This window comes from Mastacembelus armatus, chromosome 21, assembly GCF_900324485.2.
Source record: "Mastacembelus armatus chromosome 21, fMasArm1.2, whole genome shotgun sequence".
NCBI lineage: Eukaryota > Metazoa > Chordata > Actinopteri > Synbranchiformes > Mastacembelidae > Mastacembelus > Mastacembelus armatus.
The window spans coordinates 23,639,876-23,666,490 of NC_046653.1; the positions used below are offsets into that span (position 1 = coordinate 23,639,876).

Below are 26,615 nucleotides of genomic sequence, written 5' to 3' on the forward strand. Positions count from 1 at the left end.
GCGGAGCCCCCCCCTCTGGAGAAAAGTTCCTCCACAGCCAAGACGCACAGGATCATACAGCTTCCGCTCAGATGTCAAAATAAAACACTCAGCAAAAACAGGTGAGAACTGTTTGGTTTCTCTTTGGTGTTTTTGGTATAATTCACAATGTCCACACTCCCTGAGCCTGGACAGACTGAGACACAACAAGACCCCACAGGTCTCCCACCAGGAACAAAACATAAAGTACACCTCTGTCGTTTGTGTGTCTTAGCAGGTGTTTCACATCTTTGGGGATGTTTGAGGTAATTTTGTGTCTTTGTGGACATTTTGCATCTTTGTAGGTGTTTTGAAAATCATTTTGAGTCTCTCATTTTGTATTTTTGTGGTAGGTTTGTATTTCTGTGCTCTTTGTAGATGTCTTGTATGCTTCTAGTGGTTTTTTGTGGTTGTATGTGACTTTTTGATGGGTTTGCATCTCATTAAGGACATTTTACATCGTTTTTCTCTCTTTCTTGTGGGTTAGTGTCACTTTGTGGTCATTTTTGCATCAGTTTGAGGACATTTTATGTCTTTTTGTGGACTTGTTGGTCTGTGGTGGCATCTCTGAGGATTGTGCTGCTTATTTTGTCTCATATTAACACCAGCCAGTGCTGATTATTTTCCCTTTATGGGAACTTGAACAATGAATCAGTTAAGATGCTTGTTCTCCGTTTAGAAAGGGATAAACAGACTAATCTATTCATCTGTGTGTCTGACACCATACTAATCTTCATTTGCGCTTTTATTTTGAAGTCAGTATCCGGTGTCAGACTAACGGTGGTTCAAGTTTCTGTTGCAGAAAAAGTTGAATAAAAGTCGGTTTAATGTTGTAAAGCAGAGTCCTGGTGTTTCGGTGGTGGAAGTGAGCCCTGAAAACTCCTGTAGTCCAAAATCTGGCCCAGAGTCTGGAGGCGGGAAAGTGATGACAGGAGGAAAATCAAAATGGAAACTCATTTGGAAACTCCCGCCATGGCTCCTTGGACCCACACATGTTGTATTTTCTGCATTTTTTCTGACACTAATGGCTGCACCTAAATATACTGAGCTCCTTTTTTTCACAGCTGTGACATTTTACACAGAAATTCATGGCCAGGTGCTGCGATGGTGTCCTGATTTCACCTTTGTCACAGCTCAACCCTGTGGGCTGAAATCTGGATCCTCATTTGTGGTCACTGTGCAGAGATTTCCGGTCTTTTTGACTCTTTTGGTGGTGACTTTGTGTCTTTTCATGCTGCAAAATGGCCACACGGAGAGAAAGGGACCACAAAGAGATGGAAAATGATGACAAACAGGCACAAAACAATCAACAAGCACAAAAAGACACACAAAGAAATGTAACCCAACTACAAAAAGGTGAAAAATGGCTACAAAGGCACATAAAACTACAACAAAAAATGTAAAACAACAACAAAAGATGTAAAATAAACACAAACACATAATCAGAAAAAGCCCCTTCAGCCATGCCTTCAAACCCATGTCCTACTCTACATCTCACTGAGGACAAAGTACTGCACCACAATCGCAGAAAAGGCCTTTATTGCCTGTGTCTCTGTTTTTCTATCAGCCATCTGCCCTTTTTTACTTCACAGATAGCCAGCGAGTAATTCAATCAGCAACCATTTATCAGTGTGCTCATACCAAACTGATTTGCTCTCTTTGTAATTGAAACCCTGCCTGCTGCCTCTTGACTTTCTTATATTATCTCATCAATCTGTAACATCTGGAGCTTGCAGAACCAACATGTGGCATCAAACGGTGAATTTGAGCCTGTGACCCCCGCGCACACACCTGAATGCTGCCGACCTCTGACCTCGGTCACTGATACCACCTCAGACCATTAAGAGCACAGAGCTGGTGAACAGCAGCCTGCCCAGAAATATGGACATTAAATTGTTCCCATTCACCAATATTTGAGTTTGTCTGGTTTCCAAACAACATATTACTGTTTTCATCAGCACAATAATCATAAATAATTGGTAGATTCTTCATATTATTGTGTAAAATGGCAAATTAAATAACCACATAAAGACAAAGAATAATAAAAAGAATATCACCATCATAACCTAATGCATATGAAAACACCTAAATATTAGTGCGAGTAATGAATAGTTAATACGCTCACTGACATTATGCATTCAAAGCTAACCTGGGCCTTGAAGAACCAGCTCCAGAATAGTTTTTGCACAATGGAGGTCTATGGCACAGACCAATGAGCTGAACAAGGTTACGCTGACGACACCACATTCACTGTTGCTGCCAGTCTCTGGATGAGATTGGGGCTGAACAGCATAAAAACTATAATCACTGGTCTTGTTCTTTAAGCGTCATAAATAAACACTGAGCTCAGCCCTAACCCTAAGTCTAACCTTACCCTTGAGCCCAAGACCTAACCCCTAAGTCTAACCTTACCCTTGAACCCAAGACCTAACCCCTAAGTCTAACCTTACCCTTGAACCCAAGACCTAACCCCTAAGTCTAACCTTACCCTTGAACCCAAGACCTAACCCCTAAGTCTAACCTTACCCTTGAACCCAAGACATAACCCTAAGTCTAACCTTACCCTTGAACCCAAGACCTAACCCCTACGTCTAGCCTTACCCTTGAACCCAAGACCTAACCCCTAAGTCTAACCTTACCCTTGAACCCAAGACATAACCCTAAGTCTAACCTTACCCTTGAACCCAAGACATAACCCTAAGTCTAACCTTACCCTTGAACCCAAGACATAACCCTAAGTCTAACCTTACCCTTAAACCCAAGACATAACCCTAAGTCTAATCTTACCCTGGAACCCAAGACCTAACCCTAAGTCTAACCTTACCCTTGAACCCAAGACTGTGTCCAGAATGACTCACTACTCTCTATTTGGCATGTTTGCCATAGTTCCCTCATAAATTCCACAGTGGAACATAATCCCACGATGCAGCGCTCTGTGTTTTATTGATGGGAAATGATCATTGAACAGCACTACAGCTGTTGGTGATAAAACAAAATGATGAAGTGTCCAAAATCTCTAAGTATGGCTCACAATTGCATGAACTACTGAGAGTAGAGAGTAGTCAGTGAGGGTCTAAGGACATCTATCTATCTATCTATCTATGTATGTATCTATCTATCTATCTATCTATCTATCTGTCTGTCTGTCTGTCTGTCTGTCTGTCTATGCCTGTCTATCTGTGTATCTATCTATGTCTATATCTATATCTATGTCTATCTATGTCTATGCCTGTCTATTTATGTCTATCTATGTCTATGTCTATCTATGTCTATATCTATGTGTCTCTGTCTGTCTGTGTCTATATCTATCTGTGTCTATCTATGTCTTTGCCTTCCAACAGTCCTCACAGTGCAGACATGTCCTCACTAGAAACTGGTCCTCACAAAGATAGTAACAGAAGCTAACCCAAACACAGCGTGGCAGCCAAGGCTCAGTCAGTAACACCATCTGCAGATCCTCGTACAAAAACCACCATCTCACACACACACACACACACACACACATACACACACACACACCACAGCGTTTGGATCCGTCTCTGTTAATTGGAGGATAATTGTTGAACTGTTTCAGACACCGTCATTTCCACCACATGGTGAGATTTCATATACGACACCACATGACACCACATTAGACTACGTAGACACAAAGACTGATCAATTGATACCAGAAGGTTTTCACACACCTCAGTATTAAATGAGTCACAGTGAACGAGGTCACGTAGCTGTGCATGGTTTGTTTTGTTATCATCCTTTGTCTGAATGAATGAAATGAAAGAGAGGAAGGAAGGAAGCAGCTGAGAGGTAATAATAGAGGAAAGGAGGAAAACATCTGAAATCCTTCAAAATATTTACTGTGTATAAATATTTCCTTATCGACTGTATCTGCACCTGTTCAGCTCCAACACCTGCAGTATTTAGTTTAACAATGATCCAATGCTTTGTTTTCTAAGCAGTGTATACGTTTAATACACGTTTAACGCAGTATATTCTGTTTGAAGGGAGATATTAGTGTTTACTGGTGTATTTGTTGACCTGTCCAGGGTGTACCCCTGCCTTCCACCCAAAGAGAGCTGGGATAGGCTCCAGCAGATCCCTGTGACCCTGGTTCAGGAAACAGCGGGTATAGAAAATGGATGGATGGATGGATGGATGGTGTATTTGTTTGCAGCTGCTGTGGGTGCAGGTTTATTCCAATAACAATTTACTAAATTCAAAAGCACAACATAGCTCAGACACACTTTAAACTTGACTGTGGCTCCAAACAGGAAACCGCTGTCATTCAGAAACTCCACCCGGCCAAGACGCGCTGGGTTCCTTCCCAGGCACCCCCTTCGCTAAAGACAGGAACTGGCCAGTTCATACAGCAGTGCATTAAACACCTGTGATGACCTGTGATCAGGTAATGTCTTCCTGTAAACTTTAATAACATAGAAGATGATTAAATAAGTTTATTATAAAATGTTGGTGAGGAGTATTATCACTATATATATGTAACTTTTATCATTCTTCAATTTATTGACTGATTTATACACATAGAGATGTTTTAACTGAATAATAATCTGAACATAATATAAAATATGTAAACTTATTAGGGCCCAGACAACATATCAAACCCTCTGTATAAATTATTACAAGCACAAAAAACACAAACAAATGAATAAAAACTCAGGGTTCACTCTGAGTCTTAACAATAGCTCACGGTCGTGTCTTAAACCGAGCGTTTATACTTTCTGTGTGGAGTCTGCATGTTCTCCCTGTGCTTGTGTGGGTTTTCTCCAGGTACTCTGGTTTCCTCCCACAGTCCAAAAACATGTATGTCAGGTTGATTGGTGACTCTAAATTGCCCATAGGAGTGAGTGTGAGTGTGTGAGGTTGTTTGTCTCTATGTGGCCCTGTGATGGACTGGGGACCTGTCCAGGGTGGACCCCTGCCTTTCACCCAAAGAGAGCTGGGATAGGCTCCAGCAGGTCCCTGGGACCCTGGTTAAGGACTAAGGGGGTACAGATGATGGATGGATGGAGACAGTTTCTGTGTGATCCTCTGCTGCTTGAATTATGTTAGTTTGTTTGGTGTTGGTGCCATCTAGTGTTGATCGAAGGAGAAAATCCCCTGAAGTCAGTTTTAAACACTAGTGGAAAAGAAATAAATGCATTTTAAGGGATTTGTAATTTCATTTTGTATTACATTACATTTGACTACTGTCCATGTCATTGGAAATAGTATAGTTTTTACTGCACTACATCTGACTGACACCTGTCCTGTTGCCTGTTGAGTGTAATTGCAGAGGTCCAACAGGATGGTCAGAGTTGTTGCCGATGAAATCGCTGGATGTGCGTTGTATGATCGGTTAGGGTTGGAGAATGGTGCTGCTCGTTGTGGGGCTGTAACCTCATGCCCTGATGTGACCACACAAAACACCACCCATTATTTAATCTGAACATGGAGCTCCCACAGGAATGCACACCCCTCCTTTGACATGTCCCATCATGTACTGGCAAATGTAGTTCCATTTTTGGGTTTTCATTTTATACATAAAGAGCTAAAATGAGCTGAATTCAAACAGACTCACTACATTTGTCATGTTTCAAACTAAACAATGCAACAGTATAGATGGTAGCTGTGTGAACACACTGTCTTTGTAAGTCTTTGGTGTCATGACTTGTTGAATAAATGTCAACAACACACTGATTTGCTGACCTGTGTGCTCCTGAAATACCAGTTTCGTGAACAGGCAGTGCTCTGAAGTGCTTTCACTTTCACTTTGAGAAAGAGATTCACAAATAATGGCATCTGTATAATATTCTTTACCATCTTTACATGCACATTATCCCCATGGAGCCTCCCAAGACGCTCACACACATCAGGTCAGGCACTAACATGCATGTGCACAGGAGCAGCGAGTGTGTTTGGGGTGATGTTTACACAGAAAACACTCAGACAAACATCCTAATTTGGAGAAACTAGGAGGAAATGGCTGATTTATATCACTGACAGTCTAACGATTGTTCGCCTCAACATTCACTCAGCTGGTGTAAATGTCTGGGGAAACAAAGGGCTAAGAGTTGATTAGCCACCCAGGTAGTGGATTCCTGCAGCCTGTTTAACAGCTAAATGTTTTTTGTAGCTGTCTACTTGAGTAATAGTAGAGTAAACACCCCCGATATGTTTCATTGGGGCCAATAAAACAGACTGGGGTTAAATGTATTCAAAGACAATGTTTACATGACACGGAGAAGCAGTTTGCAGAATAGCATGGCCTGTTCCTGTGGGGTTTTATTCAAGGTCCTGAGGACACTGAGAACAGCATGCACCTGCCTGCTGACCACACTCGACAGTTTCGACGTGCACAGACATACACACCATCAGACCCCTGGAAGACCTTAGCTCTGACTTTCTCACACCATTGTGTGGCAGCGTAGCACGGAGGCATGACTTTCAGCAGAGGGACACGTTAAAACCAACACACATTCCTTTTTCACCCTGGGATCAAAACACCGTTCAGTTTCCACAAGCTTTTCAGGGGGCTTTTATTTAGGTGTCACCTCATCTCAAACCCTGTTGCCATTTTGCATTGAGGTCCAGCGAACTGGCATTTAAATGTCAATAAGTGTGAAATAAAACCCACGTTCTTCAAATGAACAGGAAGCTGAATGTATCTCCATTTTGAAGAGGCCAAACTCAACCTTTCGATCGTGTAGGTGGGACCTTTGGTTTGCAGCCAGGTTTTCAGTTCAATAGCCCTGCACTTAAAAGGAACATAAAATATGCATCCACCTATTCATAGCTCGATGATACCCAGTGTGAATTAAATGTGTGACTATTCTGCAAACGTCTTCTCTTTTTTTTAATGTATTTTGAGGAAATAAATGAAATGGGCACACAGCCTCTCACACCTCTCACACTAAGAGTTACACATTTTTATAAATGTACAAACTGAGATGTAAAGACAGATACAACTAAAAATGGACCTAATGGTGGGAGTTGGTTGGTTTCTTGTTCGTCCTGGCTCTAAATCTACTGCTCAGCCCATGTGAAGCTCACAAATGAAGAGATTTTACACCTTTGATTTGATGAGCTGATCGGACGTCAGACTTTTTACTGCCGAGGGAGGACGACCTGATGAAGTAGCCTCAGACAGCATAGGTTAGCTTAGCATTATCGGGGTGAACTGGACCTTGTCTGCTTTTAGCTAGACAAGGTTAAAAACACACTTGAATTTATTATTGTACTAACTAACCTCAGAGCTTTTCAAAGTGTTCTTCACTTCACTGCTGCTAGAAACAGAATCAAACATGCAGCTGCTACATAAAACTCTTGATTAGGTTTAAATATGATAAATGCCACTTTCATATCTTCACTAAATATAAAGCTTAGCACAGTCAGTGAAAATGGGGAGACCTCTGCAACATGTCTTAATATTTTAGATCTTGTTTAATTAGAGCGTCATTGGTGCTAGAAGAGCCAAGTCAACTGTTTTTCAATCTGTTCTTGTTCTATGTCTCCAAACAGAAAGTTTAGCGTATCAGCTAACTCTCCCAGATACCTGCTATGTGAACAGATGACCTGGAACCTGAGCACATGATTCCCAGAATATGATCAGGAATAAGGTCAATAGAAAATAACAAATAAATGAAAATAACAGAATAATAAAAAATGAATATACCTTTAAAAAAATAAAAGCATTAATTGTAAAGTGTGTGTGTTTGTGTTGCAGCAAGTGATGAAACTTATTTTGATCCAGTCTTCAGGTTTTATTCCTTTAACGACAAACAGAAAATTCTCTCTGTCCGTGGACGAACGCTGGTTTCAGCGAAATACCAACAGTGAAGTGCGACTACTGAGCTTCTTGTGTTAATAAGCTTCACCAGCTGACCACATTCCACAGCTGTGCGGCTCAAGGTCCAAACACACACACACACACACACTTTGATGCCGCCCTCGTATCTGCTACGTCTGGAACACTTTCCAAAAAATAATTCAGGGGATTCAGCGAGTTCAAGCCAAGTCTCAAACTGTTCAGCTTCAAACTGTTTCCGCTGCTCAGGGTTCACGCAGGATTTTAGACTAATACTTCCTAACCTTCATCCTGGCCTTGGCGATGAAGGCGTTTTTTATTTCTGACTGTAATAAGAATAAAGATGACTTTTCTTTCAGGGGGGCTGTCAGTGCTGCACTATTTATCATTATTCATTATAAAAACAAATACTGTGAGAATTACTTTTACACAAGCGAGTGAAATGGCTCTAAGAACGATGATACTGAAGCAGCTGGTTGGTCCGGACTGAAATACCTGAGCAGCTATAAGGCTGCAGTCAGTGTGTATCTACCAGGTAATAGTTTATTAGACAGCCTGTAAATGATCAAGACGTCCGAGTGTCTGTGAGTCTGGACGTGGACCCTTCAGTTCAAGTCCCTGTGAGCTCTGGGGGGGTACTGCTGTCTCCTTGACCCTGACCTCTGACCTCTCTGGAGGAGAATAATGATGAATAATGGATCACACTTTTATTATACTGCCTGTCACCTTCAACCAGCTCTTATTGGACAGTAATAAAAGGTCAAAGGTCAGGTGTGCACCTCAGATGTCTGTGTTTGCACAGATCCCACATCAAGAAAAGCAAATTTTGCAGAGCTGCCCTTGAAGCGTTTGATGCTTTGTGTAACTAAAAACCACTGTCCACTGTGACTGGACCAGTTTCTCTGCTGACTGATCCAACAGTGTAAATCCCTGCACACCTGAGTCTACCTGTGTCTCTGTTCATCAGCCTTTTGTCCTGTGAACAGATCTAGGAAATTACATAGTTTCCTGGTCCTTTCATTTGGAGGGTCCGATAAATGTTTTATCAGCACTAGTGAGGCCGTGTGGGACCGTTTTCTGGCTGCGCCTAAAAATTATTCAAGTTTTTTTAAATGACATGTTTATTGAAATGAACTAACAACTTGAAAATGATCCGTCAACAGGTCTAAAGTCCAAAACTAAATATTTTCAGCAGCGAATCACATCTAAACATTTGGCGTTTTGTGTGTGAGAACTTAAATGATTGTCAGAATGGCTGTAATCGATTAATCAACCAAATAAGGATCAAAAATGACAAAACCGACTTTGGATTCACTTGGATAAGGATCAGAACCAACCGTTTTCCATTCAGCGTCCATATTCCCTGAGGTTTATACCCACACCCTCCCAACGAGCTCCCACCCCGGGGTCTTTGGTCCTGAAAAAGTGATCGAGGCTCCCTCTCTCGGTCCCTGGGGCTCCACAGTCCACCTATCACAGGCTCTGACGGTTTCCAAATCTCCCAGCAGCCGAGCGCATTGGCCGCTCCGCGCGTCAGTCATGATTTCTGGCAGCCTGTGGGAGGGGCAGGGTGGACGCGCTGAAGGGAGGAGTGGCGGACTAAAGGCGGTGCAACTGTCAGTTGTGTTCTCTATTCTCGTCAAAAGTCGGCTGTTGTTGGTCTGAGTACAGCCAAGACCGCAGCGGTGTCTGTGCTCGGTCCCAGGAATGCGCTCCGGGGAGCCAGAGGAGCGGATCTTCTCTGCGCTTTGACGCCAAACGCAGCGCAAGTTCGCTCCTTTCTGCACTTTGACATCGATGCGTTCCGGGCAGCCTTGAACATTTCCCCCCCGTTACCTCGTCGCTTTCACCTTTTCTCGTCCCGAATCGAGGCTTCAAGCGTTTTTTGATGCCTTGACCGCCTCGAAGAGACGCAAGACCGGGCGAAGACTTGTTGCGCGTCACCGGGAGCGCACCAGTCCAGTTCTCATCCACGCCGAGACTGAACCTGCGTGTGATGCTTTGATTTCGGCAGCGAGACGTTTCAGCTGAGCCGGAACGGACTGTGGATCTCGGCTCGGGTTCACAGACTGAGGTGCACACGGCTTGCTGCTCAGTGACCATGAGAGTCCGCTCATAATTCACAGATCAGCGCTGATCAGTTTGCTCCGGGCGGCAGAGCTGCTGCTGAACGGCTGATGCTCTAGGAACCATTTCGCCTTTCAATGGCACCCGCGCCCAGTCGAGTCCAACTTTATTCGGGTCAGATCCGACGAGTTGAATCATAATTTTCCTTTTTCCAAATCGACCCCTCCAACTCTAAGACATGTCTGACCGCGACGGATGTGGAGACGGGCTGTGCAGCGACGGGGCGCCGGACTGCATCCCGCCGAGAGCGTCCCGCGGGCGGCGCAGCGGTGTCATCCTCCCCGGTGGCGGCCAGGACACTGACACCATCCTCCTGGAGTCGGTGAAGGCGGCACCACGCCGGAGCAGTATCATTAAGGTAAAGAAATCTCAGCCTGACATGGACATGCTGTTTTTTTTTTTTTTTTTACCAGCTGTTGTGCCTGTTGCATGATGGGGAATTAGGTGACATGTTTTCTTAACATATGTGGAGATATTGTTGGTTGAAGGACTGACATGCTACAAATACATGAACCCGTAGTTTAACTTGGTTTGTCTGGAGACAAAGGTGTTTGGTTCACACACCTGCACACACCTTCCTTGGGTGGCACATTTCTGCTGCTCATCTCTCTTTGCACGTCCTTTTTAAAAGCGTCTCATGTGCGTAATTTTAAATGCCCCAGACACACACATTCACAATCACATTATCCTGTGATTGGAAAAGTGTGCAAGGTGAAAGAAACCTTTGACCTGTGAGCTGCTGCTTTGTGGATTCATGCAAGTAACATGCAATTAAAATCCCCTTAAGGATCAGTTCAGGCTTCATAAGAAGGAGCTTTAACATGTTGTTATTAAACCCCATGACCAGAAAGTCTCTGTAGGAACAACAAACCTGTAAATCAGCTGGTTTGGGTTCAGGCCAGAAACACTGCTCACCTGCTGACCCACCGTCCACATCACGGTTACATCATCTCCACCCTCGCCTGTGCTCAGGTTGCAGGTCAGTGCACCCGTGAAGGAGCTGGGTGGGGAAGTCAGGATCATGTTAGCAGGATCATTACCGTTCATGTTTTAACAAATACACGGAGCAGGAGCCTCCTCCTCAAGTGTCACCTTTCTTGGTACAGTTACTCAAGTACTCACTGTTGAGGTACTTGTACTTGAGTATTTTCATTTTATGATGTGTGATGGCTCAGAGCACTTTGACAGTTTTAGTTACTTGTCAGATTTAAAACACGACAACCTTATCAGCTCTTATAATAAACTGAAAATTGATCTTTGTAGGAAAACTTTATTTTTTCTTCTTGTCTCTCTCACTCATCATCTCATGACCCCTCAGCTTGATCCTGAGACCTTTTGGAGGGGCTCCACCCCTAAGTTGGGAACCACTGGACTATTCAACTATATATTAGGACTGGAATTACAGGTTATTTTAAAAATGAATTAATCTGCCAATTATTTTCTCAGTGAATCGTTTTGTGAGAAAATTGCCTTTTATAGAAAATGACGTCTTTTGTCTGATAAAAAAAAACTACTTTAAAATGAAAAGAAAATCACTGGATTCTCCAAACCGCAGCCATCAGACGTCTGGTGTTTGTCTTGAATGAAATGAATTGATCGTGTGAAGATGAACTTTCTGTCAGTTGATCGATGAATCATCGTGTCTGTATATAAAATAGTTAAAAGTAGCTCCACCTGAAGCATCAGTGCATTAATAATGTTTTTATTATGTGAGTTACAGAGGCCACAAGTGCTTTTAATACTTTTGCTGCTAATACTGAAATAGAATTTAAACTTTCACTTCTAATGGAGTATTTTGACACAGTGGTATTAGTACTTTTACTTCAGTAATGATCAGTAACTTCATCCACCAGTGCCTGCAGCAGTTTTTGTGGATTTCTGTGACATATGATGGAGAAACAGATTGATGGTGTGGTTGTCCCTGAGGTCTATGACCTTCCAGCTGGTTTCACATCCAATTCTGATATCAGGGTCCATATTTCATGTCAGAGGTCAGGGGTCAGGCAGTGATTTCATACTGTATGTGAGTCAGCCCAGCAAATCCCATCTGGAAGAGCCATCCGGACAGAGAGTCCTTTGACTGCAGCCGGGCAGGGGGGGGATGAAAGGATGGTCAGATGAGATCAGTGATGTCAGTGACAGGCTCGGGCAGCTGTGACAGCCCGAGCGTGGGATCGAACCTCAATACCTGAACGTGTCAGAATATCAATAACCGTTTGGATGTTGGCACCAAAATCTGGGACAGACGTGTTGCTGAAATGAACTTCAAATGTGGGATGACGTGTGTGATGGTGTCATAGTGGCGTCTTTTGTCATTCCCGACTTGGCTTAAGGTGAAAATTGGATTTTTGGCCTCAGCAATTCTGTCGATTAGCAGGGATCATTCCCACCTTCAGTGCTAAATCGAGTTAAACGCCTCTAATAACGCAAATACTGACTCCTTCCATCCATCATCTACACCAGTAATTCCTGTCGAGGGTCAGCAGCCTGTCACACACAGACACACACTCACATTCACACCTACAGGCAATTTAGAGTCGCCAACCAACCAGACCTGCATGTGTTTGGACTGTGGGAGGAGAAAACCCACACAGACACAGGGACAACATGCAGACTCCACACAGAAAGGCCCCGGGTCCACCTGGGTTCAGACCCTAATCCTGACCTGCATGTGTTTGGACTGTGGGAGGAGAAAACCCACACAGACACAGGGACAACATGCAGACTCCACACAGAAAGGCCCCTGGTCCACCTGGGTTCAGACCCTAATCCTGACCTGCATGTGTTTGGACTGTGGGAGGAGAAAACCCACACAGACACAGGGACAACATGCAGACTCCACACAGAAAGGCCCCGGGTCCACCTGGGTTCAGACCCTAATCCTGACCTGCATGTGTTTGGACTGTGGGAGGAGAAAACCCACACAGACACAGGGACAACATGCAGACTCCACACAGAAAGGCCCCGGGTCCACCTGGGTTCAGACCCAGAACCTTTTGGTGTATGTTGAAGTCATTCCAATATGCTCCACATTAGGACAATATAAAGTAAAAGAATAAACCTCTTAAAACTAGAATTTGACACATGGTCTGATAATTAGCAAATTTGCATGAAAACATTTAAGCTGAATGTGTATTTTAACATTGCAACACATTCAAAATGCCAAAACCAGTGGAAATGGGTGGGTCTGTTAATTTTTCCATTACTCTACTGAGCCATAATCTCTGAATTCATTATAAACGTAGGTGATCCTGAGCTTTAAGCCTGGTAGTTGGCTGTTTTTTAACCACAGTGCTATTCTACAAATTTACTGTCATATTTTTTTACCTTTGATTTACCATACTGACCATCCAGCCGGGAGAGTTTCATGTGTGTCCAGACTTGGAAAGTTCTCAAGCAGCCTGTCACCTCTTGACCCGTGATGCCAGAAATAACTCGTCCTTCTTCTCTGGTTTAATAAGAAAATAATTACGTTCTTGGCTTTAGAGAAAAGCCCAGTGGTTCTCGCTAAGGATGCAGAGCCACAAAGAAGAGTTTAGCCAGAGAACACAAAGACCAACTCATCATAACTTCAAACTTGAATCTTCTCTGTAGCTAAAACAAACCACATTCTGTAATCTGAAGTACATTTCTAAGTGCACATGCTGAAATTTCTCCTATTTCACTGCATATTTCCTTAGAAATACTGAAAAGTAAATAAAAACCAGTAACTGTACCATCACCCAGACCTGCTTCCCCTCACTCATGCATTGTTATTCAGCCCAGAGTCTCTTCTGTATGGCTGAGCTGCAGCACAACACGTATCAAGACTGAGTTAAAGGGATGTTAATCTCAATCAAGTTAAACACATTAGGCTCAGGCTGTTTTATTAATTTTCCCCAGCAAACCCTCAGCAATTAGCTTACAGCATTACTGTGCAACAGGCCAGACGTGGCACTGAGGCCTGGGAGAGCGGTGTGGGATTAGCATCCGAGCCCACACACACACACACACACAGACAGATACACACACACACAGGTTTTCTGGGATGAGGCTCAGGGGAAGGCATGGTTGGACATCTCTCTGACAGGCCTGTGTGTCGCCTGACTGCTCGCTGTCCGGGCGCTGAAGGACACTGTTTGGGTCCTTAATGCCTCAGAGTTTGGCTGTGTTTAGTTTTACTGCAGGGCTCCCACTGGTCGTTCAGGTGTTGGAGTTTTATGGATTGTTGTCATGTGAAATAGGAGTCAATACGTTATCTGGGGTTATCTAAATCCCTTTTCTGAGTCATGTGACAGAAATCTAGTGAGAGGTTTAAAGCAGGGACTGAAGGCAGCCCAGTGTGAACATGCAGGAGCTGCACTGCTGCTGTTCTACATTAAAATATAACCCAGAAAGTCCAGATACAGTGACAGATGAAAACTATTCAAAACTGATCAGACACAAAACTACATTTGTAATAGTCCCACACAGGAATATACGACTCAGGACAGTTTCCTCAGCAGCAGCTGTTTACTCTCATATCACAGTTATCTTGAGACACACAGCAGAAATACACCGTTCATGTTACAAAGTCCAGCATGAACGTGTTGCTTGCACATATTTGGCCGGTGCGGTGCGGTGCTGCGCTGGAGGGTGTTGCAGATAAAGTTGAGCCTGGTTCAATCCCCCGTGTTTGCACTCCTGCTGTGCAGACGGACTGGCTCCATTCAAACAGAGGAGGAGGGTAACGTCTGAAAACAGAAAATGTTTGATCCGCATCATTTCAGGTCACGCAATGCTAATAATAATAAAATAACCACATTGCATTATGGGATTGTTAGTGTTAGGGGGTAAGGAGTATAGTCCACAGTCCAGGTTGTGTTTACCATGTTTTCTTTTCTGTATTGACATGTACATTTGCCAACTCTGACTCGATGGGAATGTCCTTTATTAGGTGTTAGAGAAGGTTTTGATGTGCTAATGGCTCGAGGTGAACAGTCACTAGTTAGTGCAGTTCATCCTGAATGTCACCATCAAATCACTGGCTGTTTCATTTTCTCATTTATCCAACTTAAATAGCTCTGGAAACTGAACAGAAACTCTGTCCTGCAGTTGTTCCCAGACTTTTCCATCCTCTAAAACACTGTCTCTGTATTAAGTGCATGCATCCTTTATATTTAGCCTGTCACATCTCCAGCCCTGCTTCGGAAAGTCCTGCTGTGCTTTATGTCCCCCCTTAACTCCTGCGTCTGCACTGACAGACTCAGTGCTGCCTTTGTAGTTTGGCTAAAAAGTGTTTTCCAGCTGTGTTTTAAAACTGACCAGTTTTCTCTTTATGAACCGATGTGATTGGAGGAACAGTTGAACCGACCATCAGAATTTAAATATTAAAGGTGCACAGATGTGCCTCTAGTCTATAATGGGAAGTCATGGAAAAGTGATGGAATTCCATACCAAGGTCACAGTGGGAGCCGTGTTTATGTTTGATATGAGAGTTTATTTTTGGCCCTTCTCAGACAGAGTGCCATGTGGGCTTCTTATCCCCCTCTGACTCCTTCTCCCATCTGTACTCCTCGCTCTGCATCTCAGACGCTGCTGATTTGTTTTCGTGTTTTTCCTCTTCCAGTCTTCCCCCTTTTCTTTCGTGCAGCACCCCTCTGATGTTTCCCTCGCTCTTTGTCCTGTTCTGCTCTGATTCTCTGTCCCCAACCTTTGCTGAGAAGTGAACAATGATTTGTTTAGAATGAACTCCTGGAAACCAGTCAAGACTAATGACAATGTGTGCCCTGTGGTTTTGTGTGTGCGTGTGTGCGTGCGTGTGTGTGCGTGCAAAGCCACCAGGGCCCACTGAGGTCCCCTCTGTCTCCCAGTATCATCCTGCTACTGGTGCCACATCTCACTGGGAGCACACAGCACCTCATGACAGCTGCAAGTGACACCAAGCACATGTAGCTGTGGGCAACACAAGAAAAGTACAGAGACACCACACAACATCCCATGTTACTGAGTAGATCCATATACAAGCAAAGTCTGTGTCTGTAAAGGGAGAAAACGTCTCTTACATAAAGTTTAAAATGTGTCCAATTAAATTTGACACATATTTGAAATGTAGGTGCTAAACTTCAGATGTTGACGGTGAATATTATTTCCAAAATAATGCTTCAGTTTTGAGGCTGATCCAGATATTGATTGATGACGGCAGATGATTAAATGTGTTTACGATGATAATGACTTTAGGTTGAAAATACAATAGATCGTCTGCAGTTTTCAGGTTCATTTAAAGTTGCTCCTATATGAGCTGATGGAAAATGACATATTAAGCATTTGTGTCTGCTGACTTCACACCTGCCAGTGTGTGAACCCGTGTGAATGACTGATTACACAAATCAAGCCGCTCATGTTGAAACCCAGTCTTATCAGCACCCTGTTATTTTATTTACTGATTGTGGCCGGAATTCACATTAACGTGGAAAAGCAGCTGTGTGGATGTTTGGCGGAGCTTTGTGACACCAGGGTTTATGTTAATGTGAGTCGTGTGTGAATGCTGAATCATGAAGCAGCAGAGACTCATCAACCTGTGAGTGGAGGATCCTTTGTATATGTTTGATAAAAATGCAGAAGGAAGTCAGAAAAAATAACAATGATTTGCAGAGAAGAATAAAAAGCACAGCATTTATCTCTGAGCCTGGATTTCCTAGTGAGAATCCTGCTTTTCTGGTTCGGACAGCCTGGACAAGGGGGAATTCTGTGTGTGCTCCTCCTGTTTTTAATGAGTATGAATGATCTGTTGCAGCACTTAATGGAGGACGAACAGGAACATGTGGCTGGTTGTTCTCTCGTTAAGCAGCAGTTGATTGGTTGATTTTTCTGTCAGTGTCATTCAGATCTTCAGCAGCAGCAGCAGCATCCTGTAGCTTTAACAGCTAATCCATCGTGAACATGAGCAGATCGTTCGTTAAAAATCGAGTATTTCTTGAGTGCAAATATTTAGGCTGTTACAGAACCAGGCACTAATCAGAGAGGAAGATTTACAGAATGTCACGGCCAAGCCAACCTGTTGGCTCTAAATGTGCAGAGTGTGAATATGTGTGTTCAAGGCTTTGTCTGGACTCTGTCCACCTGTGGTGGTGCTGCAGAGAAGGCAGAGGTTTATAAGAACCTTATGAAGCTGCTGCTTAAAAGCCCACAAGTTTGTAAAAGTTGGCAGCTGCTCTGCTGAAATATAAAGTTGTCTGAATGTGCAAACAATAGTATTTAAATCTTAACCAACCGTGAACTGGGCTCTGTCAGGTTCTCGTCTAGAATGAGGAACCACTGGCCTGCGTGCAAATGTCTGAACACTCTGGATTGTTTTCTGTTGTGTGTCTATTCCAGTTTTTAGTTGTTGTGCTCTGTTTGTTTTCTAGACCCTTTGTATTCAGAACTAGATGCCTCCTATAGTTTGGTTCATTTAGTAATTTACAGTCCAACCCTGTGTGTTTGCAGAAAGAACCATGCACTGTAATCTTAGTTTGACTTTACCAGAGGACAAGCCGACCGTTTGTGCGAGGCGTCCAAGTATTTCTTGGAGGTAAGAAATAAGTCTGAGAGAAAGACACTCGTTTAATACGTGCAAGCGAGTGTTCGTGTTGGTTATTAGAGTTAATGCGAGTGATGTAGGATTTAAACTGTGACCTTCACTCCGGAGGCGGCAGTGCCTCCAGTGCTGGAATTAAAACACCAGAGCATAAAGAGGATTTTATAACTGAAACCACAAACTAGTTTAGAGTTGAATGGCTGCCAGGTCGACTGTGGCAAGGACACAGGAGAGAGCTAGAGAGGAGCGCAGGCCGTTTATATCTGCAAATCGCCTCCTGTTTAAAACCCTCTGCCTCCCTCTCAGCTCTGGGTGCACAGCTGTCTGGCTTTTCTATCTGTCAGAGCTTTTGAGTTTCCTCGGAGGCAGAAGTGGGGAGGAAGCATCTCCAGATCAGAGGCGGACACAGACGGAGAAGGAAAAACGCTGAATGTGTTTTGACAAGTTGTGGAGAGTGAAGCAGTGAACATGAAGGGGGATGCTGTGTGAGCGCAGCCGTGCATGGTGTTGACCTCAGGCTGGACACATCAGAGGAAGCTCTGCAGATTACATGTCGAGTTCTTTGGCTGTCTCAGGCTGCAGCCTAGAGGGCAACACACACGCACGCACGCACGCACACACACACACACACACACACACACACGGGTCCTGAATCCAACAGAGGTTGTTCTCACAGGTTTTGCTCATTTTTGCTCACAGCTCCTCTGTGTCTGTTTGTTTGAAAAGTCCAGATTCTGTTGAAGAAAGAAGAAAATCTGATTCATAGTCGCTCTGATGTTTCTAACAGCACTAATAACTAAACATCCAGGAAGTAGGGATGGGCTTCCCAGGATTTTATCAGATCAGGTTCAGTTTATACTGTTTGTAGCAACAAAACAAATAAAAAAAGGTAATTCATGTTTAATAACCAACCACATTAGTAACACAGACGTCACTGACAACAGACTTAAAGTTAAAGTTTGACTCTGAAAGTAAACGACTGAAGATAATCCCACCCTTTGAAAACAACAGAGCAGTAACACGTCGGCCTGCAAAGCCTTGTGGGAGATTGTTGGCTCATGCATGGAGGTTGTAGGTGCATTTAGTAACTTTACTTTATGTGTTACCTGAATTCAAAAATATGTTGGACACTAAAGAAATACTGAAACCTGTTGTTCCACATTTTACCTTCACACAAATGTCACATTTTATAGGTATTTCAATGACTTTGTGTTTTATTGATATGTAACTAATAATACATATCAATATATTTGTGTACATCTTTTTTTTTTCTTTGCTGCAGTGTGAGCATCAGAGGACAAAGAGCATAAACAGAGATCGATGTGGATTTCATTTGGCCATGAAGCCTTAATGAATCCTGGTATTTCATCTTTAACTTGGATCCGGATTGGAATTAGATCCATATATCTGAACCTACTCAGAATAGAGGCTGTTCATCAGTATGTTGTTTAGTTAAGGACTGAGTTTATTGGAAAAACATTACATTACAGTTACATTTTCAACATTTAACGTTGCAGTAATTTACCTTTTAACGACAGACTTTGCTTTTCTGTATGTCGGTAGGAAACTGGTCCTTTTGTGCAGCTCTGGATTTAAAAACATGGATTTTGTTCTGTTTGAAATGCTGCTGGGATCTGGCCGTTCTGTACAAAAACAAATGAGTGTCTCTTGTGCGAGCCCAGCAGAGAGAAAAATGTTGTGTGGTGTCAGAGTGGACACTGATGTATTTTGTGTCTCTTGTTTTATTTTGCCAGCGCTGCAGTGATCTCACTAATCATGTTAATATAATGCACAGTCATGAATCTTCTTATGGACCACAGCTGGAACCGGCTCATTCAGGTGGACTGGGTTGAAGTTTCTTGGTAAATGTAATTAAATGACCAGGTTTTTAGGTGGACTCTGCTGGACTCAGACTAAACTCTGTTTCCAAACAACGGGAGTCTGAGCCCTGCTCTTATCTTGGTTGTCAGCAGCGTGTCCACTCCAGCAGACGTGTTGGTTTAAAAAAATAACAACAAAAAACAAAACGTGTGTGTGTGTGTGTGTGTGTGTGTGTGTGTGTGTGTGTGTGTGTGTGTGTGTGTGTGTGTGTGTGTGTGTGTGTGTGTGTGTGTGTGTGTGTGCGTGTGCGTGTGTGTGTGAGCGCAGGAATGCTGTGTGGCTGCCAGACTCGGCTGCTGGGACTACACTGGGACCAGCCGCGGATCCTTGGCACCACACGCACCTGCTGCCATGGCAACCACAGACAGGATCCGCCATGACCACCACCATCCCCCGACACATATCTCCACACCCCAGATCTCTGAGTGCGTGTTTCCGTGTTGTGTTGTGCAGAATGTATGACCCACGGCTCCTGGGAATCTGAGCAATTTACTGCCAACTATCGACAACAGCAACTGCAAAACACACAGGGTGCACCTTCACGGGAGGAGGTCCGTGTGGGAGGAGAGCAACTGGATGCACATCACCACAAATTGAAATGCAAACCACATAATTGCGTAAAAAAACAAAAAGTTTCCTTCTAGAAAATTAAAGCAGTAGCCATGCATGAGGGTGCATGACACTAAATAAAAACACAGCTCTGAAACTAAAAATGTTAATGGATTCAATTACAGAAGCTGCACACATTCCCAGGAGAAAGGCTGCGTGGAAACAGTCCTACAGTGTGAAAGTCAGGCGTTCAACAGCTTAGTTGAGTGAAATCACAAACACTTTGTCAGAAAAATTGAGTTTTTTTTTTTTTTTTTTTAGTGGTTTTGGTCTTGGCTTTAAATTTTGCGAGACCTTTCCTCCTCCTGGTTGGCCTCTCCATCGCCAGCTTTATTCAGCCTGGCAGAACGAAGTGAGGAAAAGTGATAAACAGGCTGAGGTGCTGGGTTCAGAGTGTGTGAGACACAAGTGCAGAAGGACAGTCAGATGTGTTGAAGGCACAAGTTGCTGTGAATCATCAGGTGGAGGGAGCAGACATGAAAAAGGCAGGAGCAGGAGAAATAGAGCAAAAGGTAGATGGAAAATAAAACAAACGAAGCAACACGGCACCTGTGCAACCTCCCACAGCAATATATTGACTCAATATTATTATATTCCAGTTTAAAATAACATTGTGCTGCTGTTTTTACCCAAAATAACAACATTTTCTCTGCCGTGCTTCTGTCTCTACAGCCTCATGGCTCACTAAGCTACAGATTATTGATTGATTACTTCAGTTTTCAAGCATACATTATCTTGTGATCTGCTTTTTAAAATACTTTGGGCGACTAATCAATAATCACTTAGCATTTTTAATAGGATCAATAGAAAATAATTGGGAAATGAATTGAGAATAATGGTTTGCTGCTGACCTATTAGCTCCTAGTATCAATAAACTGGGAGAGATGTTACTTGTCAACCCCACATCAGTGCTGCTGGAAATACCACGTTTGAATCTGCAGCTGATAGTCCCTCATGCACCTTCTGCTCCTGTTTGATGAACGTTTGCTGGCGTCCACAAAAAACACACTAAAACCAAAGACCATGGCACGAGTTTGTCTCACTCCTTAAAGGTGCAATGTGTATAAGTAAAACATTTAGCGGCATCTAGTGGTGACGTTGTAGAATGTCACCCTCTAAGGGCCTCACCACCTGTTTCCAGGTGATGGATTTCACCTTGAAAAAACAAAACACCATTTTCAGTCCCAGTGTTAGTTTTGTCCGTTCTGGGCTACTGTAGAAACATGGCTGCCTGGGTGAAAGGGGACCCGCTCCCTGTGTGGGTTTAAAAGACTCATTCTAAGATAAAGAAAATACAACAGATTACACAGTAATGACAACATATTTATGAATACTATATTCCAGTATCTCACGTTGGACCTTTAAAACACATTTACAGACTGGACGTCCTGTGTGCTCTGTTATTGTTCCGCCTGTCGTCACCATTATTTACTGTTTCAAAAAGGTGAAGCACATGTGAGCTGTTGTTTGGGTGAAGAGAGTAACAAGCTGAGCCCTCAGCCTGATGCTTTTCACTGCCGTCCTTAACTCACCACTTATCCCGTACAAGAGTTTACCATTTCCTCCCAAGCTTATGTTGCATGATTTATAATTTCTAAATAAAACCTCCAGTGGATTGCTTATGAAACCTTTCGTGCAGCTGGGAGGCATCATGTACAGTATGCAGAAGGTCCTGTGGGGGGCGTGGAGAGGGCTGCAGCAGAGAGGTGACGGTATGAATGTGATGATGAGTCAAGTTTTACCCAGAATGCTTCAGTGTTGTGAGGTCATGTGAACAGACGTAATACTTGACCTGAAGTTTCTCCTCTCCTGACCTTATCAAATTCCCGAGATGTTTCTTTTGTGGCCGTGAGCTGGTCAGACTCTTCTGATTCATTTGGAGCATTTTCAGTCAGAGACTGAGGCAAAAAAAAAAATCTGTCTCAGCTTCCCAGAGTCCAAACAGACATCTTTAAGTGTCTTGGTTTACCAAAGCAACAGTAGGACGCCCAAAGATGTTCAGCTTAGAAATACAGAGACGAATCTTCACATAAACCACAGAAGAAGTAAATCTATGGGAGGATTGAGTTGTCTGCACCTGTTTTCTGTCTCTGTGGTCGTTGTGTGTGTCTCTGTGGTCGTTGTCTCTCTCTGTGGTCGTCGTGTGTCTCTCTGTGGTTGTCGTGTCTCTCTCTGTGGTCGTTGTCTCTGTGGTCGTCGTGTCTCTCTGTGGTCGTTGTGTGTGTCTCTGTGGTCTTTGTGTGTCTCTGTGGTCTTTGTGTGTGTCTGTGGTCGTCGTGTGTGTCTCTGTGGTCGTCGTGTGTGTCTCTGTGGTCGTCGTTGTGTGTCTCTGTGGTCGTCATGTCTCTCTGTGGTCGTCGTGTGTGTCTCTGTGGTCTTCGTGTGTCTCTGTGGTCGTCGTGTCTTTCTGTGGTCGTTGTGTGTGTCTCTGTGGTCTTTGTGTGTCTCTGTGGTCGTTGTGTGTGTCTCTGTGGTCTTTGTGTGTCTCTGTGGTCTTTGTGTGTCTCTGTGGTCGTCGTGTGTGTCTCTGTGGTCGTCGTGTGTGTCTCTGTGGTCGTCGTGTGTGTCTCTGTGGTCGTCGTGTGTGTCTCTGTGGTCTTCGTGTGTGTCTCTGTGGTCTTTGTGTGTTTCTGTGGTCTTTGTGTGTGTCTCTGTGGTCTTCTCGTGTGTCTCTGTGGTCTTTGTGTGTCTCTGTGGTCTTTGTGTGTTTCTGTGGTCGTCGTGTGTGTCTCTGTGGTCGTCGTTGTGTGTGTCTCTGTGGTCGTCGTCGTGTGTGTCTCTGTGGTCTTCGTGTGTTTCTGTGGTCTTTGTGTGTGTCTCTGTGGTCTTCGTGTGTGTCTCTGTGGTCTTTGTGTGTCTCTGTGGTCTTTGTGTGTTTCTGTGGTCGTCGTGTGTCTCTCTGTGGTCTTTGTGTGTTTCTGTGGTCGTCGTGTGTCTCTCTGTGGTCTTTGTGTGTCTCTGTGGTCGTTGTGTGTGTCTCTCTGGTCGTCGTCGTGTGTGTCTCTGTGGTCGTCGTGTGTGTCTCTGTGGTCGTTGTGTGTTTCTGTGGTCTTTGTGTGTCTCTGTGGTCAAAATAATTGCGATACATTTCCCATCTGTGGCTTTTATGTTTTGACCTGATTTCACGTACAGTGGAAAAAAGCACAAAGACTTAAATTGGATTTTGTGTGTGTGATTTGGGTAAATTGACCTTTTACTGCAGACTCGGGTCTGATGAGGATCCAAATATGGGACTGAAGAGACATATTGGAGCACTTTGTCTGAACATTGTGACCAGTCAGGCCAGTGTGCTCGCTGCTGTGCACGTCGTTCTGTGGATTTCGATGGTGAGGTCACTGTGCATGCAGATGCGCTGGGTGGGTTGGACATGTCTCACATCAATATAAAAACCTCCTTAGGACCTCAGGGCTCGTCTTTGTCTCTGCCACACTCTCTGCTCGCACTGGAGCTTAAATGGTGAAGTAAAACGTCGCCCTCCGTCAGCTTCTCTGTCCTCCAGCAGCCGTGTCACCAGTGACCTTTAACCCCACACGAGGACATCTTTGGTTGGTTTCCATGGCTACCGAGAGGGGAAAAACACCAGCTCCTCTGACTTCTCCATCTGGCTCTGTTGTTGTCACACAAACACATTTTGTCTCTGATTTTTGGAGGGTCTCAGCTGTGCACACAGCTCTGGGCACAGACTGTAGGAAGCTGAAGCTGAAGCTGAAGCTGAATCTTGTCATCCACCTGTTTCATGTGCATTTTCTTCTATGAAACCTGTACTATGCTTCTTGTCTCACACACAGCATGTTTAAGACCCTCAGGTCCTCAGTGGTGCTCAGGTCTGGAGGTTCAGGTCTCAGCTGGTGTTTGTTGAAGTAGTTCATGGTGGATTTTGAGGTCGGCCTTGGATTGTACCATTGTAGAAACCAGCCTCTTTTTTTCTTGACTGCAGGACATTTGCATCCAGAATCTGTTGACATTTTATCACTTACGGTGAAAAACCTCTGACTTTTTCTGTCCATGGCTCTTATTTCCAAAACCACTTTGGTTCTGTTTTCATTTTTTGATCCACGTGCAGATAAAGTTTCCTTCTGATGAGTCCTCCATGCTGACCCTGCTTCACCATGTCAGATAAACCTTCCTGCAGCTCTTTTGCAGTCATGAGGATTTGCAGCACACATGCAGTTTTGTTTTTTTGGCTTTTCAGATCGTTTCTTCTTAATAACATTTCGGAGGGCGTCTGTTTCCGGCTGGTTAGTTTGAGTGTTAGCATCATTACAAGACCTAACAGGTAAATTAAGGCCTAATGTTGATAAGTTTTGAGGCCAGACTTTTACTCAGGCTGCAGTAACTGTTTATTTTTACCGCCTGTTTGTTGCAGGGGGTTAATTAACATTTTTACCTGAAAAATCAACAAAACATGGAATTTGCCCTCGTATGTCTCGGGCTGTAACAATACATTAGCATTTTCCCTCGACTTTCTAGACATGTGGTAACATTTTGTTCAGCATCTTGATGGAAAACTGATGAGTGTATCAGTACGAGCTAAAACCGATGCTCCATAACCACAAAGAGCAGCAGATATTGTTGTTCTTATTAATCGAATGTTTACTGTCCAGATTCACTGGTGGAAACAGATTTTAGCAAAGCAGTGATTCCTCTTGATGACAGTGAGACATGGGGCACATCCAGAGCTGATGCACAAATATGCTGCAGCTTCAGGCCTTTATTAAGGTTTAAACAAGAGCTAATTAAAATAATTACTGCTTCTCTAGCATGAATGGATGTTCGCTCTGCCTCTGCAGGTTTTTGTTACTGCTGCAGAAGTGGAGGCATCATTAGAGACTATTTGCTCCTGAAATAGTCTTCCCTCTCTGTGCGAACACCTCTTTCTTTCTCTCCCTCTCATTCATCTGACGGCTTTTCATTTTCACCCATTAAGTCTTAATTGCTAACATTGCTTCTGTGGTCAGCCTTTGTCATGTAGATTCACTGTCATTATTTTCACACAAGCTATAAAAACTGGTTTTGGATCGATGACCACCCCCAAAAAAGCTTTGTTTAAATCAACAGTTTATGTCACTGAAGTCTTGTTGCAGCGTTGTACATGTCTGCAGTTTTTCTTTTTAATAAGGAAGATGACCTGGACGTTGAGGCGGACGAATGTTAAACTGTCTGTCCTTGGAGGAATCCTTGTCTGCATGAATTAATGTTGTGGAGCTTTGTGAATAGTTTCAATTAAAGCTCTATGGACGGTAAAGTTCCTGTTATCATTTATCATTTTAAAGTAATGTCCTGGTTAGAAGATATTTGTATATGGAGATATGAGTGCTCGTGGGTTTAAATGAATGAAAAAGAGCGGCAACATAAATTTAATGACACGTCTGGGACTTCTCACTACTCAGCACTTCACTGTAACCAGCTCTGTCATTAGAGTTTCTATGTCTGTGCAGCTTCGTGCTGTGCTGGTTTGTCAGTGGGACAGTGGACTAAACAAGGCGATCCACGTCTTTTTAATCCTATTAGTCTGTTTGGCTCCTGACACTTTGACCTGAGGACTAGTCAGTTCTCATTGATCTGTCAGGGTGTTGTATAAATAGATAACTGACACTGGCTTAGGCTGATGATTCAGTTTGTACAGCTGCTTATTCATATTACTCTGGGAATCATCACCTGCTTGATGAATGCATACGCAAGATGAGGGGCTGCCACTTCATCAGGCAGCTAACACACAGCTAATGCAGGCTTATCGTTCCCAAAGATTCAGTAGATTTCAGCAGCTTGTCACCTGGATTTTATGTTCCCACTCATGAAAAGTGGAGCGTTCACTCCAGGTAAGAGTTAATGAGTTTCTCCTGCCGTAAGCACAGCTCAGAAAACACCTCCGGAGACAGAAAATGAAGAGATAAATGCTGAGAGAGTTCAAAACAAACAGCACCAGAGTACCTCAGAATAATGTGTTTCTACATAGCAGGTGTTATTTTCATAGTTTCCTCTTTATACTGAGAATAAACACTTAAAAACTGATTTCTGAACAGCTTGGTCAGATCTGGACACATATTCAGTGTAACTTTCACTTCCTGAGGATATATTTATCTCTTTGACTTGGGGACATGAGACATTAATTGGGATAAATGTAAACGTTAATCACACACAGTGAGAGTCGCTGCTCATAGATTAAACACTACTGTTAAACACGACTGACATACTGTGACCAATTAGTAGTGATTAGCTCGGTCGTGTGTCACCCTCACGCTTCAGGGCAGCACCCCGTGCATCACCTTTGCAGCGGCACAAACCCGATGCTCCGTGCAGACTGAAGAGGTCGGCAAAATTCAGGATTCCAGCCATAAAAATGACCCGGATCGGGCCCACTGAGCCTGCCCTCTAGCGCCGAACTGGCTGACTTCCCATCAGCTCCACACACACGTGAATGAGAACTTCTAGACTTTGCAAATGATGATGGATGAAACGGATGAATTTGATATGAAGGTGTTGAGATCAGAGCTCCGTGGGGCCGCACCACCTGCTGCAGGACTCCTGGTTCTCCTGGTCTCTGAATGTGGTTTGGTATGATGCAGGCTGCATGTTTGGGCTCGGTGTCAGGCTGCAGAATAAATATGTTTATTTGTAGAGAGATGGACAAAAAAAAAACAAAAC

The 26,615-nt window shown here is 43.6% G+C and overlaps 1 protein-coding gene across 1 annotated transcript in view; it reads left to right on the top strand.

Annotated features, from left to right (window-relative positions):
- Nucleotides 1–9,421: 9,421 nt before the first annotated feature.
- plcl1 (phospholipase C like 1) overlaps nucleotides 9,422–26,615 on the top strand; it is a 64,946-nt gene continuing 47,752 nt past the window's right edge. Inside the window, exon 1 of the mRNA XM_026295213.2 lies at nucleotides 9,422–10,301. Coding sequence (XP_026150998.1) covers nucleotides 10,122–10,301 — 180 coding nt within the window. The 5' untranslated portion in view covers nucleotides 9,422–10,121. The remainder of the gene's footprint in view (nucleotides 10,302–26,615) is intronic.